General features: G+C 41.1%; 1 protein-coding gene across 1 annotated transcript; it reads left to right on the top strand.

The window, feature by feature from the left end:
- The first annotated feature begins 13,076 nt into the window (after window positions 1–13,076).
- Window positions 13,077–14,972, top strand: LOC133844458 (uncharacterized). Its single transcript, XM_062278457.1, has 3 exons — window positions 13,077–13,210; window positions 13,263–13,508; window positions 13,573–14,972. The coding sequence occupies exons 1-3, from the start codon at window positions 13,153–13,155 to the stop codon at window positions 14,733–14,735; spliced, it is 1,467 nt and encodes a 488-aa protein (XP_062134441.1). The 5' UTR covers window positions 13,077–13,152; the 3' UTR covers window positions 14,736–14,972.
- The last annotated feature ends 229 nt before the right edge of the window (window positions 14,973–15,201 follow it).

The following is a 15,201-nucleotide window of genomic DNA, read 5'->3' as shown; positions in this document are numbered from 1 at the left end:
GAATTCAAATGAGTATAATGCACATAAATATTGTTGTCAGTTTCATCTTGGGATCTTCCCACTTTAAAGTGCATTATTAAAGGGACTCAAGGAAGCGAAAGCAATTGAGTATTTGAAATGCAACTGCATACGACACAATTGTTGGCTCACCTTCACCTACTTACGGCTGGCATGCGATTTGGATTTGGACAGTCTCAGAGTGCAGACAGCAACACACGCTCAGCTGCTCTCAGTTGGCTATGTTTGTCCACTGAGCCGTAAATGAGACACCTGGCAATGACTGTGGGACTATGACGCCGACTGTGACTGCGACTGCGACGGCGATGGAGACTGAAGTGAAGTGGACTCATGCCCGTGTCAAAGTCCATAAACTGTCGAGAGGTTTTGGGAATGCTGCGATTAGCACGTGACTTTCGAATCGAATTTTCCACTTCACTTATCTCATTGCTTTGGCTCCCACCGAAGGGATGTCCAATGGATTCCATTGGACGACACGTGCTTCTCGAACTTCGCTCGCATTCACCTCGATCTGACAGGTTGAAAGCACAGGACGACACAGCCACAGTGGAGACATCTGGCCTGGCCCATTCACGGGCTGACCTTGTGCCGCTTGTAAAGCGATTTGTTCAACTTGTGATAATGCGACAGTTACGACTTTATAGTAGGCGCAACGAATACAGTAACTTAGCATGAAGGTGTATTATTGATTTTTGTTAGATTTTATTGCGTTGCAAATTTATCATCTATTTTTGAGCTAGAATTTAAACGCCTTCTTTGGACTATCAAATTTGTGCCACACCAAAAGTGGCTTATCATCATGAACATGAAAATAATTCTATTACTAAATTTCTAGAGTATTTTGGACTTCGTCATAAGTCATGCCTTCGTTTTTTACTGCTTTTAAATGTTGTATTTTATTATATTTCAATAACTGACGGAGCGAGAGTGGAAAAGCGGAGTTCACCGTCGGTTTTCACCACAATTCTCATATCCCCTTTCCGCTTGTCTGTCTGTCTGTCTGTCTGTCTCGGCATTTCGCTGCTGTCTGCTGTCTGTTGATTACGCTTTCTGCACCTTTTGACTAAGGCAACCTTGTGTTGAGTGACGCCTCCTGCTGCAGCCACTCACTTGCTTGATTCCGGGCAAACCTGTCGTCACCGTCGGTTTCCACCTGCCTTCCACCCGTCGGCCACGCCTCCCAAGAACACAATTGCAAATGCATTGTGTAAATTTCCTGTGCATTGCACATTGCAGGCGCGTTAGCTATGATTTATATTTAATTCGTGTTTGAGTAATTTATCATGTCTGGCTCTGAACTGTCTCCATTCGGTTCCCCCCTCCAGCTCACTGAAATTCCCATTGGGCACCTATTTCACTCCCTACTCTCCCTATCCCCATACTCTCTCTCTCTGTTACGCTGGTTACCCTTGGGCCTTGTTGGCCGTTGAAATGCTATGCAAATTGTCTTGAGCACACGCCCCCCTAAAGTGAAAGTGCCATTTCACTGGCCACCCATCCACCTCCTGGGCTTTGATTCAAGTGCTACACACACACAATGCATATATATATATAAATATACATATATGGCAGTACTATGTACATATCATATTAAACGAGCAAACTGCGAGTTGGGAGCTGGGAACTGGGAGCTGGCCTTGAATCCATAATTTGCCTGTCAACGACAGCATACCCGAAATTTGCGCACATAATTGAGTTCAAGCATTTGGAAGCCAATTATGATTTCACATTTTCCACGGTGCTTTCCTCGCTCCTCCGGCTTGGGTTCTTCTTCTTTTTGCCCCGGTCCTTGCCCGAGTAGTCAGACTTGAGTTGGCATTTGGGAGCGTGCTCGGTTCTTGTGCTTTATGTGCCTTGTGCCTTGCGCCTTTTCACATCTCAATCAACCGCGTCCGCAGCAGCGACTTTGCCAGAGCTTGCTCTCTCTCTCTTTCTCTCTCTTGATATCCATCTCCTTATGGGGCCTCTTTCGGTTGCGTGCCAGGGCTTTAATTGCTTCTGCCACTTAACATATGCAAATTAATTTCCATTCTTTTCTTTTTCCCATTCGCTTTTCGCTGCTCTACTTTTTGCTTTGCTTTTCGTTTGCTTTACTTGTGCGGTTAACACTTGTTCGCTTTCCTTATTTCCATCGCACATTGTCCTCGCTGTTTTGTTGTGTCCCTTTTGACACCTTAAGTGCCCCCCGTTCTTCGCCATGACAGTATTTCGTTTGATAAATATTTATGATGTCGCAGCAGATAGTCGCAACAATGGGTCTGGCAAAAAAGGGTTAATGTCGGTTCGGGATTGAGTTTAGGTCGCCGCCTCCTCCATTTCGCATATCGCTTGCTCGCCATTTCCTAGCGTTTATTTTTCATTTTGCTCAACGGTAGATAAACAATTCTCCGGGTATCTCTTCATACAACAACACATATAGTGCACTCGACTCGACGAATTGCGAACTGTGAGAACGAAGTGCTGAAAACTGAACAGACTCACGGACTGACGCCTTCAACCTGTCCGCATGCGTGTGTTTCTGTGTGCATGTGTGTGTGTGTGAGAGTGTTGGTGTACCGTCATGGCATCATTTCGAGCTGAGCTCACAGCTCAACCCGGCTCAGTCCTCAGTCTGGGTCGCTGGTCGAGAGAGATGCTCAACAAAGGAAAACACCGGAAGTCTCCTGCTGCCTGATACGCACATCAGCCAAACAACAACAATAGAGTGAAGAACAAGCAGAAGAAGGGTGCGAGCGAGCGAGGGGGGAACAACTCTCTGCTATTATTCTTTATGTGCTTTTCCCCGGCATTTTGCCGTGTGAGAACTTTAAGAGCAACAATGGCATCCGGTCTCATGACCCGACCCAAACAAAAAAAAAAAAACACTATCGTTACAAGAAATTGCATTAAGAAATCATTTGCCAAAAATGTGCAGTCCTTAGTCTGTTTTCTAGTTTTACACATTTTACATTTTACCATATCGCATTTTAGGTTTTTCGTTTCGAGTTGCTCGTTATACGTTTTTGAGGTTTTTGTGCTGGTAGCGAGCGTTTTAATCTAATTTTAATGAATTATTTTCACACGAAAATTACTTAAGCTAAAAAGTTTCATTTTGTGGTTCCAGTTCTTGGTTTGCCATTCTTTTTTTTTTTTCTATTTACTGGCTGATGCATTCAATTTACGTGAGCGTGTGTGTGCATGGAATTACAGTTACACAAAAGCCAAGCAAATTTACATTTTTGGCTGCATTTCTAATTTGCATTCGCACAGCAGCCACAATTTGGACCAACGTGCGACTATGTAGTTGATGCCCTCTCTCTTATTTTGCATACAGACTGCGTATTAAATGCTGTTAATTGAAGGATACAAATATTTGTCATGCTGGTATAATCATTTTCTAATTTGTAATTGCAATTACGACTTTGGACAAACCCTGCAGCATCAGCAGCAGGTGAGAACTTTACTTATGCGCCTTCAATATTGATTAACTGCATCCAATTTGCAGTGTGTTTAAATTACAGATTTATCAAATTAGAAAATGATAAACTTGTGCACTAAAGTGTGCTATTACTTTACACTCTTGTAATTCAAATGATGTATCTTGTTGCCATTTTCAATCGACTCTCATTACACTTGTCTGCGCTGCTTAAAAGTATGCAATGGTATTTGTCACATGCATTTATTTACAACGCGCAAAAGTATGCAACACTATTTCGCTTTGCCTTTTTGTCGATTGCAATTAATTGGCAAGTTATTTAAAACATGCGCTTGAAAGTATGCAACACTAATTTTCAGTAGTTTTAATTGTTTTTATCATTTGCCGCGCAAAAGTATGCATTATTTTTTCTACACTCATCAACCGATAACTATGCTATAAATTTAGCGCGCCATGTGCGTATACTTAATACACAATCAGATGCCACGCGCAACATTTTGTGGCAAATACGGAAATACCAAACCCAATGTCGATAAATTAATTAGCCACACAATTTATGATTCCATTCGAACCAAGTTATTTTTTCGGTTTCCGTTTCGATTTGACTTTGTTTTGTTTTCGGTTATTGTTTGTTTGTTTCGTTTTGTTCATGCGTTGATTAGTTGGCTCATTGGCTTGCCGGTTAATAATTAATGTGGCTAAATTATGCATTGTCATAGCGCAGAGTCATATATATTTGGGAATTTGTCAGGCATAAATCTGTGTACAACTCGACCCAAGTTGGCAAAACTCGCTGCGTATCATAATTCAAAATGCTTCGATATATGTTGGCCAAACGAAAAGGGAGAGCGTGTTATCTGTACACGCTTCACTACAACTGAATCGGATTGTCTGTGTGAACACTGTATTTCTGTGTTTTTGGCCACTTGAGCCGCATGCCAATCGTTATTTACGAGTGGCCACAGTGCATAGAGCAAGCATCTACTTCCAGCTCTGCATCTGAATCCGTGTGTAATGCCAAGACAATTGCACGAAAATCGCCAATATCTGGTTTATAGACTCCAACTCCTCTATTCGTAGTGTCGGCTCGGTGCTTAGTCTAGCCATAAATTTGCGTTTTTTTGGTTAACAGTTGTTGTTGCTGTTGTTGTTGTTGCAACGCTTGCTTGCAACTTAGTCCCCAGTGTGCTTTACCAGTTTTTCGAATTTCCATTGAGAGATACACCAGCACTTGCCCTGTAGAAGACTGCAAGGGTAAAAGTACAAACGAATGCCAACAATTTTGGGCAGTCGAAGAGAGAGAGAGAGACGGGAGGGAAAATGTGAATGGGGAATGAGTCTGGAATTGGCTAGAAAATGCAGTTGCAACTGCAACAGCATGGGATCCTTTGTAATTGGAAATTGTAGTTAAAAAGTTTGTAATTCAAAGTTTATTTTTGATTTCGGTCTCTCTCTCTCTCTCTTTCAGAGACGGGATTCGTATTTGCCAATTTACGCTTAGCCTGTGTATTAAAGTGTGTGCGTGTGTGTGTGTGACTTGTTTTTGGCTGTAACTTTTGGCATTCTGACCAGTAATTGAACTCTGAACTGTCACAATAGTTCAACGGGGTCAGTAATTAGAATTTGGCATTGTGACTGCTCTTTCAATTGTGTGGCCACAAACCACAAAATTTCTCCGAGAATTCCGATTAATTTCTACCAAAAAGGAAGAACGAACGAAAGATGAAACACAAATCAAACAAATCGCTGGCTTTTAATGAAAAACAAATTCATAAATGCTTGTGCAAGCATTTTGCTGCCTTTTCCATTTGCTTGAAATCCAATTAAACTTTTTATCTAATAAATCATACGCACTGTTGTCTCGCAAGTTGCACTCTCTCTGTGTATTCCTTGTTCTCCTTCTTGGCCACAAAATGGGCAATCAAGATAAATATCTGTGAGCTGGTAGACAGCTTGACATGTGCACATTAGTTGCTCATCCAGATAAGCTCTCGTCTTCGTTGTTTTTGTTGCTCTTTTAGTTTATTTAACATCAAGAGGAAGAGGGAGAGGGCGAAAGCTGAGCGAAATTTGATTGCCATTTGGTGAAATTTGCTTGCGGTGAGCGGCGAGCAAAGGATATTCCTAGCCGTAGTTGGAACGTGCCGCACAAAAGCAGCAGCTAACAAAAAAATAAAAGCGCATAAAAAGCTGCTACCACGTACATGGCCTAAACAGCACCCCCTTCCATCGGTCTCCACTTCCCTTTCACTCGCTTTGTGTTCGTCATTTGCATTTGCATCCTTCGCTTTTGTTTTGTTTGCATTCGTATTTATTCACTTTTTGGCTGCTCGTTTGCCGCGTTCTCTTTCTGCTTCTGCTTGTTTTGCCAATGGCAAGCAGAGGGAGAATGGCGTGTAATTTTGTTGCAAGCAACAACTTCTCTGATATCAATGTAAATTTTAATTTGTTTGGCAAATATTTTAGCCAGCATTTTGTGGCATGAATTGAACTGTGAAATTGCCAGCAGCAACAGAAGTACAAACACAACTAATTTAAATATAAATAAAAGGCAAAGCATTGACTTTTCTTAAGAATTTCTTTTCACAGCTGCAAATACCCTTTGAATGCATTTGCCATTTGGCAACTTCTTGCCAGGGTATTTTGGCAGTCATGATTTTTGTTGATCGGAGGTCTGCAAAAAACTTTCGAAGCAAGAAACCAAAAAGCATTTACCCAAAAAAGCAACTGCAAAATGCAGCGGATAAATTTGTTGAACTCGACAAGTTGCTGCTGCTTCTCGCTTCTTGGGCGAAAGTTGTTTTACTTTTGATTGTCGGAACATTTGAGTGCTAAATGCAAACTTTGTCGAGTGCGAGTGCAAGCACAACTAAGTGGTAAGGCATTTGCACGCATGTCAGAGTCCTCTCGCCACTGCTGTTAACAGTGCGTATGAGTAACGTATGCCCCTCCATCTCTCTCTCTCCGCTGTGCTGACAGACTGTTTTCAATTTGTAATTTTTTTCTCTGAGCTTAGGCGTTGCTTCGTCACTTGCGAATTTCTTTAGCGACAGTTTATAAACGGCGAGTCCTGCTGTTGACGTTGTTGACAGCCAAGTCAGTCACTCAGCCAACGAGTCAGCCAGCGAGTCAGTCACTCAGTTAGTCAGCCAGGCAATTGCCGCGCTCGTGTCTGGCGCTGTCAGGCACGTGTGTGTTGTTGGCCCCGAGGCCACTTTCAAATGTGAGGAGGGGACGACTGTCTCCCCTTCCCTCGAGTCTAGACAGTGTCGCTGCACGGCTTCGTCCTGTCGAACACTCGCCATAATTGCCAAACGCCAAAAAGTTGTAATTGAAATTGGCTTCTCGCTTGCCTCGCTCGTTTGCTCTAAATATTTATGCACTCGCATTCGTTCGCATTGCATTCGAGCTTTATGGGTGAAACACTCATTTTTCAGCCTGATTTGATAGACTTGCTTTCGGGAGCGTCCCTTCGACTTTATCGCGATGTATAAAAATTTAAATTGCAGCTGAAAAATTGGCGGCGCCAACAAAGCTGACTCGCAAGTAAATGAGACTTTTCGCGGATTCCCTTCTCCCTCGTTGGACGCACTTTATTTTCTCGTTTTGTGCGATAAAATAAATAAAATTGACATTTTATGCAAATGTTAACGGGGCCAAATAAATATGCTGTCAGTCCGTAGAAAAAACAAGTAAGAAAGCACACTCGACTGTGAGATACCCGGATTTCATTTGGAATAAAAGGCAAACAGTGCTATAGCCATATTAAAATATATAAAATTATTATACTACAAAAATACTAAAAATATACCAAAGTCGAGTTTGCTCGATTGTGAAATACCCGCTATCCATTTTGAATAACATCATATTCTACAAATATACCAAAAATATATCTCAAAATACTAAAACATACCGAAGTTTATATTTGATATATAGATGCAGTACTGCAATTAAAATACTAAAAATATACCAAAGGCTATATTTGGTATATATAAATAAATTACAACATAAAAAATATACCATTAAGTGCAAAATATATCAGATTGTCAGCCAAAGTAACTAAGACCCGAATGCAATAGGCGTCTGTGCCCACATAAAACAATTTTATATATTATATAAGTTTTACCCTTTTTATGATACGTACAAAAAATCGGATCTAGCTTCAAAATTACGCTTGTTACATCAATTTTATCTATTTGCGGAAGTTGGCGTCGCAAAAATTTTAAACAAAACATAAGTGCAGTTGAAAATTATATTTCTATCTCTTATAGCCTCTCAGATCTAGGTGTTCATACGGACGGACGGACAGCCAGACAGACAGATCGACATGGCTATATCGTCTAAGCTGGTGTCGCAGATCAAGAATATGTATACTTTATGTGGTCGGAGATGCTTCCTTCTGACTGTTATTTACATTTCCTACAGGCACAAAGCTATAATACCCTTCTACCCTATGGGTTGCGGGTATAATAAAAGCTTGCTAAAAGTGAAGATAAACTGAAGTAGGAAGTTGTGAGCGGGCAACTAAATCAATGCGCAGAGTGACAAAAAAACGATTCAAATCCTAAAAATTCATAATTTTTAAGTGGCAAAATATATAAAATATGCTGCTCTTCAATTTAACAGCAAATTGAAAGTGGTTCCAAGTGGAAATCATATTCCAATTTCAAGCTTGACAGACATACAACAAAATTTTTGGATGGAATTTGTAAAACTTTTTCAATTAAATTCGAATAAATTCAAAGCAGAGCAGTTATTAAATTCAATATTGTAGAGGAACTATTCTATTTTCTATTACGTGTTGAATGAATGAATGAAAATGAAATAGCTGCAAACAAATTTCAAATGTTCTTTGACTGCTGCTCAATTCAATAAATATTTATTGGCAGTAGAATTCTATGACTTTGCAGCTGTCTCCGTTTCCAAAGAAAAATGGCATACTTATGCCTCGGAAATGTGCCATTCATTTGCACTTATTGCATAATTAATAATTACACAAAAATTGGATAGTTGTCGTCCCCCACCCAGTAAAAGTATTTTAATAACCTAAAGGAAAGGGAAGCAGTGGGGACAACTTGGCCAAGTTCTCAAGTTCTTTTGGTGGCCCAAATCAATGTGCGAAACGTGCTAATTGCGGCAGCTGTGCAAATGTGTGCTCTGCCATTTGATAGTTGGCCATCATTTTGATGGCTTTGGGCCTCTCAGTCAGTTAGCCACAGTCCAGCCACGCCCCCCGCCCCCAAAGCTTTGGACTGGTTTAATGTGTGTGTGGGTCGTTCGCTTGGCCATTGCCAAAAAACTAATTGCCAAAGCATTAGAGTTTGAGGCGAACCCCCAAAAAACTTTTGCATAAATGCCTCTTGGCAACACACACACACACACACACACTCACACACACACACACACACACACGGATACACACGCACACTCGCATACTGTGATACACAATTTTGTGGCATACTTTTAGGCCAAACTACTCGAAACTTTTGCAGTGTTTGACTGAGCCAAGTGTCGATGTGTGAGAAGAGGTGTTAGACTGTTGAGCGGAGAGGGGAGCGGAGGAGGGGATCTGCTCTGCTGTGCGCCGTAAAAAATTGCCATACTCATAGCTGCCGTAACACGTAATGAGATACTTCAAAATGATGTTATTGCTTTATTTATAGCGCCACATAAAAGCTGCCAAAGCGCGCTCTGCTTTTGGCTTTGGTTTAGGGCTCAGCTTTAGATGAGACAAAATGCTGTCTGGACATAAGAGGGGGAAGTGATGTGTAGTCGAGGTGTATCCAAATGGAAGTGTTGTTGTTTTTTACTCGAGTCCATAACCTCGTCCTTCTTTTATGTAGTTTCTGCCTGTCGCACACTTTTTACAGCTGCCATTCAACTGACTTCGCACAACACCTGCAGCTACACACACACACACTCATAGAACACACATACGACTATCTTGGCTAATAAAAAAGTGCAGCCTAATCATTTTCATAAAAAAGTCAGCCATGAATTTTGAGTAATTGCCTGTTTTGACTCTGCTTTGAATAGACGCAAATAAAATAGAAATAGTCGCTGATAAAAGCGAATAACAGTCAAAAGAGATGCCATAATAAGTTTCGCTCTCTTTATAATCCACATAAGCTTGTCAATTTCATCAGCAATTTCACCACAGCAAAAGAGACGCAAAGAAAGCGAGTTGATTATGATAAAGTTTTCTTTTTGTGGGAAAACAACTACTCAACTTTATTTAATTCCAGTTTAAAAAAAAAAGTCCTTTACAGCAGTTTCAATAAAATTTTATAAAATGTCGTCCCCCAACAGCATGAAGGATTAACAAATGGCAATGCTGCTTCTGCTGCTGTTGGATGCGGGCATTTAAAATGCACTTTGACCCCGTAAAAGTGCAGTGCAGAAAGAAAAAAAAGGAAAATTGTTTTCAACGCACTGCGAAAGGGAAAGGAAAAACTGGGCATTAAAGTGCATCAATTTAATAATGCAAACATGCAGCAAGTAGCATTAACTTTTTCTCTTAAATTTGCATAATTGCCGCGAGTCAGGCAAGCGAGAGTTGCGAGGGAGCTGGAGCTGGAGATGGAGTTGTAATTGTTGCAACACATGCACTGAGCTCGCGTCCAGCACTTGGCGCAATTAACGATTTTTCATGATTTTCCATGCAAGCAATTTGCATAAATCAGTGCAAAGTATCTGTGACAACAAAGCGAGTGCAGAGAGGGGAATAGTGTGTGTGTGTGTATGGGGCATGCTACTGAAAAATGTTTACACATTTGCAAATGTCTGAAGGTCAGAGGGAGCGAGCGTTGGCGTGGGCGGAGGCTGGAAGTTGCCTCTGTTGCGACATGATTTAGGCGCCAAGCCTCCCCAAGCACTGAGTAATTGCGCGGTGGGTTTGGCCACTACTCTTCCTGGTCCGTTTTGTTGCTGTTGCTGATGCTGTGGCAGGCACAGCTTTAATTTAATTTATGCGCAACAACTCTAACAAGCTACAGTTGAGTGTGCTCGACTGTTCTATACCCGCTACTAATTTTCAATAACAGCAAAGTACTGCTCTAATACTCTTACCGAATTAGTATACCAAAAAATATACCATATATATACCTCAAGTATACCGAAAGTTTACTCTTGTGAGATGCTCGCTACCCGCTTTTAATAAAAGCAAAACTACCAAAAGAGTATACCAGAAAATATACCTCAAGTTTACGCTACTAATTTTCAATTAAGGCAAAAACCTGTGGTATACTTCGAATATACTAAATTAAGCTTGCTTTTCGATTTGCAAAGACACTGCGGTATTATTAAAATATACCAAATAAATATACCAAAATCTGAAAAAATACTAAACAAATAATAAAGGCAAAGCAAAATATGCTAAATGAATATACTAAAAACTGAAATATACCGAAAATTGCGCCACCCTTTTTTAATAAAAGCAAAACACTGGATTTATTCTTATAATATACTGAAGTTAGCAAGAGAGAGACGTACGTTAAGACGGACAGACAGACAAAGGGAAGCTGATCTAAATTGTAATACCCTTTTACCCTTTGGATAACGGGTATAACGATAGTCAGAGGCGTAGGGAAGGAAATAGAAATGGGACAAGGGCGCGCAACTAAGTGGCCGCTTCAGCAAAATGAAATGCACTCAACAACGTTGTTGTCGCTGTTCTTGATGTTGTTGCTGTTGCAGCTGCCTCACAGCTCACAAATTTATTACCATGGCTAGAAGAATGTGTTTAGTTTTATGGACCATAAGATGCATAATGGGCATGCACTGCAGCTGAGTTATTTAATGCGTAATTACAACTAAAAATAATCTACTCAAGCTGCATTTCTCCCAAAAAATTGCACAGCTTAGCGTACACTTCATTGAATGCTATAAGCGTCTGCTCAAAAAGCACATAACCCCGGAGTGAACAAAGCAAAATATATATAAATGCAAAGCAAGCATAAAAAGCAATGGCAATGACTGCCACTAACAACGAACAACTAAGAACGACAGCTGCAGTTGCAACATAGCGACGGCGACAGCAACAACAACAACCGCAAAGGGTTGTCAAAAGTCAATTAACTGGCAACAACTTCAACTAATTAGCCTGTGCTTCGCCTCAAGGGTTGTGGCCTCTTCAACCGACCTCTTGCCTGCTTGCCTGCCACGCTCTTTTTGCTTCCCTCCTCTCCTCTTCTCTTCTTTCGATGTCTCTCCTTGCCACACATTTACCTCTGGCGCGCTAAGCTGCGTGCCGGCAAAAAAAGCGTTGCCTGCTTTTAGGCGAACGCATAGAATCTACCTAGAATGCAGCTCGGCACTTGACGTCGCTGTTTTAGCTATTAAGCTAGCAAGATTATCTCTGTGTGTGGGTGTGTGAAAGAGAAAATAGAAAGAGAGAGAGAGAGACATGGAGAAAATGTTTTCACACGTGTGTCTTTTCTTAACACCTTGATGCATATCTGCATGAGTTTATTTTCAACTGCAATTCATGCAGTCGCACTCTACTACAGTTGAATCTTACTTAATGAAGCACTGTTTACTCAAACAAAATTTGCTGTTTTTTTAACTGTATACATAGTTATCAGTTTAATATATATATTCATATTTTGTTATAAATACTTTTTTTTTATATATTAAATGTGAAATTTGCCGAAGCATAAAAAGTACCTTAAAAAAATGAAAATTGAAAAATATACCAAACATCAATACGCAGTATGAGGATTATAAATAGTAACTTATAATAAACTCTAAAATCCTAGCAAAAAAAAATTCCAACTCAAAAAAATATTACAATTAAATGTCAATTTATTTTTTTTTACTCTGGTTAACAATTTTCAGATTTTTTGCTTCAAATATTTTCAAAGTGAACAGAAAAATATGTAGGAAAATTCTTTTCATTTTTTGCGAAAAGCTTGAAAAAATGTGAATTAATGCACTTCCGACCAAAATGTTGTTGAGAAAAACTTAAAATAACTAAAATTAAATACCGTGAAACGAAATACTTATATCGAAATATAAAAAAATTAATATGATAATAGTAAATAATATTTGAGTCCCCCAACATATCGTTTTTGTAATGTATTCCTTAATAACTAGATAAAGTTCTTTTAAGGTATCAGAAATCCAGTTACTAAAATTATGAGTAAAGAAATGTTTTGTAGGAAAAAATAATGAAATGATTCTCACTTTAGTTGCACTGTTTTCATTTCATTTAAATATTTGCTGCACTTGAAGTTTTGTTTTCGAAAATGATTTATCATATTTATTTCACCCCATTTCCACACTCTGTCAGAGTATTTAGACAAATTTATTAGTTTCCTTTCACATTTGTTGTGAACAAGACAAGCCAAGAGACCAAACAGAATATTTGTCGAAAATTGTATTTATGATTGCAATTGATTTATTTTGACAAAATGTTTGGCTGACTTTTGGCCAGAGAAGTGATTGCATAAATTGCAAATTGACAAAAGTTTTGGCTATCGAATTTAAAGTTGTTTCTATTGCGTTGCCCCGCATTGTGGCACTTTCGCAACCGAGCTCAAAGCGACAGTCAGCTATGGCACGGCCAGTTTAATTACGATGTTGCTTTTACTGTATCTTATCAGTCAACAAGATACTGATAAAAGACAGCGCAGCAGCAGCAGCTGCAAGCTGTAAATTGTTCTTGGCATAGATTTCATTTGAAAGTCAACTCTCAACACTCACAGATCGATGAGCATTCGATGGCTGATACCATTTGGCAGGGATTGCGCATTATGCTGCAGCTGCCTGATCTGCTAGGTAAGCGAATGTTTAAAGGAATCCTCTTCAGTTCTTAATCTTTTGTTGTCAGTCTTTTGCTGCTTGTGGGGCAGCGGCCTCTCCTTGGGCTACTATCTGAAGTCGGCTTTTGTCTACGACAATCTGTGGCCACATTGGTATGCTCTGGTTGGTGGTTTGATGGCTTTGTTCCTTGCTCTGGGCTGGACACTGCGTAAGCGTGGCAAACAGCGTTATAGCTATGATCACTATTACATAATATTTTATGGATTGCTCTGCTCGCTGCTCGGTAGCTGCTTCATGCTCAGCAAACAATTAGGTGAGTTGCTGCCACTTGGTTGATGCTTCCTATGCTTCAACTCTTTTTTTTTACTATTTTCCAGCTGTTAGCTACTACTTCAGCTTCGTGGGGTTCAGCGTCATCTTTGTGGCCAGCTTCAGCTATGTGAGTTTGCGCAGCGAAGCCTCTGGATTGAGACCTGCTCGCATTGCTTTTGGCAATGCTTGTCATGCCTCAGGATTGGCTGCTGGTTTTGCGATCTTCAACGAGTTTGAGCCACAACGTTGTGGCTTTATTTCGCTGGCTGTCAATCTGCTGCTGCTCCTCTTCGTCTGCATCAATGAGCTGCTGCAGCATCTGGGCACACACAACTACAAGCAATCGCGTGATCTGGTCTTCAATCTGCTCAACGAAGAGCGGCTCGTCTTTCTGCCACGCCCCGCTGTGCTCGCCCAGTTCGTGGGTCGTCCGGACTATCAACTGCTGCCCAGTCGTCAGTGGCTGGTGTTGCTCTCGGGTGGATTGGTGCTGTTGCTGCAACGCTGCTGCTTGCTGCACTCGCCTGTGCATCTGCAACTCATGTGGAGTGCCACGACGGGATTTGTGGAACGTTCGCATCTCTATACGCCATTTGCACTCTATGCCGCCGGCTGTGGCTTGAGTGCCTTGCTCCTGCTGCGATACACTCCGAAGCTGGTCTATCTGCTGTTTGGTGTCATCCAGATAACGCTTGTGGTGGCGCTGCTTTGCATCTACAATGACGACCAGCCGGAGCACAGTTTCCTCTTCCTGTGTCTCATCTATGCCAGCGCTGGCGTGTTGTCTGGTCAGGCTCTCCACTGGCTTCTGGAGTGTTCGCCTTTTCTCTACGCGGAGCTGTCGCTGGCTGTGGGATTTGTGCTGCAGTTGGCTGTCATGGAGGGCTGCAAGTATGAGCTGAATGTGGAGGATGATGTCTGGCCTGCGCTGTTGGCCAGCAGTTTAACCTATTTGGGCCTCACCCTGTTGGCCATCGTGCTTGTTGTCTGGTTGCAGCCACGCACCGCGAGTCTTGTTGATGTCCGTAATCGCCTGCTGGGCATTAGGCGTCTCAATTTGCCCGCTGCTCAGACGCAGTTTTGGCACACGAATCACTTTCTCGCCCACGACAAGCAGCCCCATGAGCTGCAGTCGGTGCAGCTGGACAAGAGTCGCGTATTCCAGCAGTATCCAATTAGCGACTCCACGCCCAACGCCAATGTCAATGCCAAAGCGGACAAGCTCTAATAACAAAGCGATTGGCTGTGTTTCCTTTTGTTGCTCTGCTCTTGTTACTCATCATCATCATCGTCATCATCATCATCATCAACAGCGCTTGCTTCGAATTTCCCTCCTTATCGCAATATTCTTATCAGCCTTGTGACGCCTTGTCAACTTCTCGACTGTCAAACGCGACGCTTATTAAGCAAACATTTACGTATTTTTCAATCTAAGCGAACGTTTAATAAACAAGCTACCAACTAAGGCGACTTCAAGTGCCTCGAAAACAGTGTCGTTTAATTAGGCTCAGGTTGCTTTAAGCATAATAATAGTTGGGGAGAAGCTGTGCATTGAAGACTAAGCAAGTCATCACAAATAATTACAGGGTAATGGTTAGAATGTTTACGCTACTCTGATTGAATGTGAAAATTAGTCATCTACTTGTTAAAGTATTCCTTTCTCTTCAACATATGGTAACTGAATCATAGTGTTT

Source organism: Drosophila sulfurigaster, chromosome 3 (assembly GCF_023558435.1).
Source record: "Drosophila sulfurigaster albostrigata strain 15112-1811.04 chromosome 3, ASM2355843v2, whole genome shotgun sequence".
Taxonomy (NCBI): Eukaryota; Metazoa; Arthropoda; class Insecta; order Diptera; family Drosophilidae; genus Drosophila; species Drosophila sulfurigaster.
Note: the sequence above shows the minus strand (reverse complement) of the source record. Positions and strands in the feature narration are given on the sequence as shown.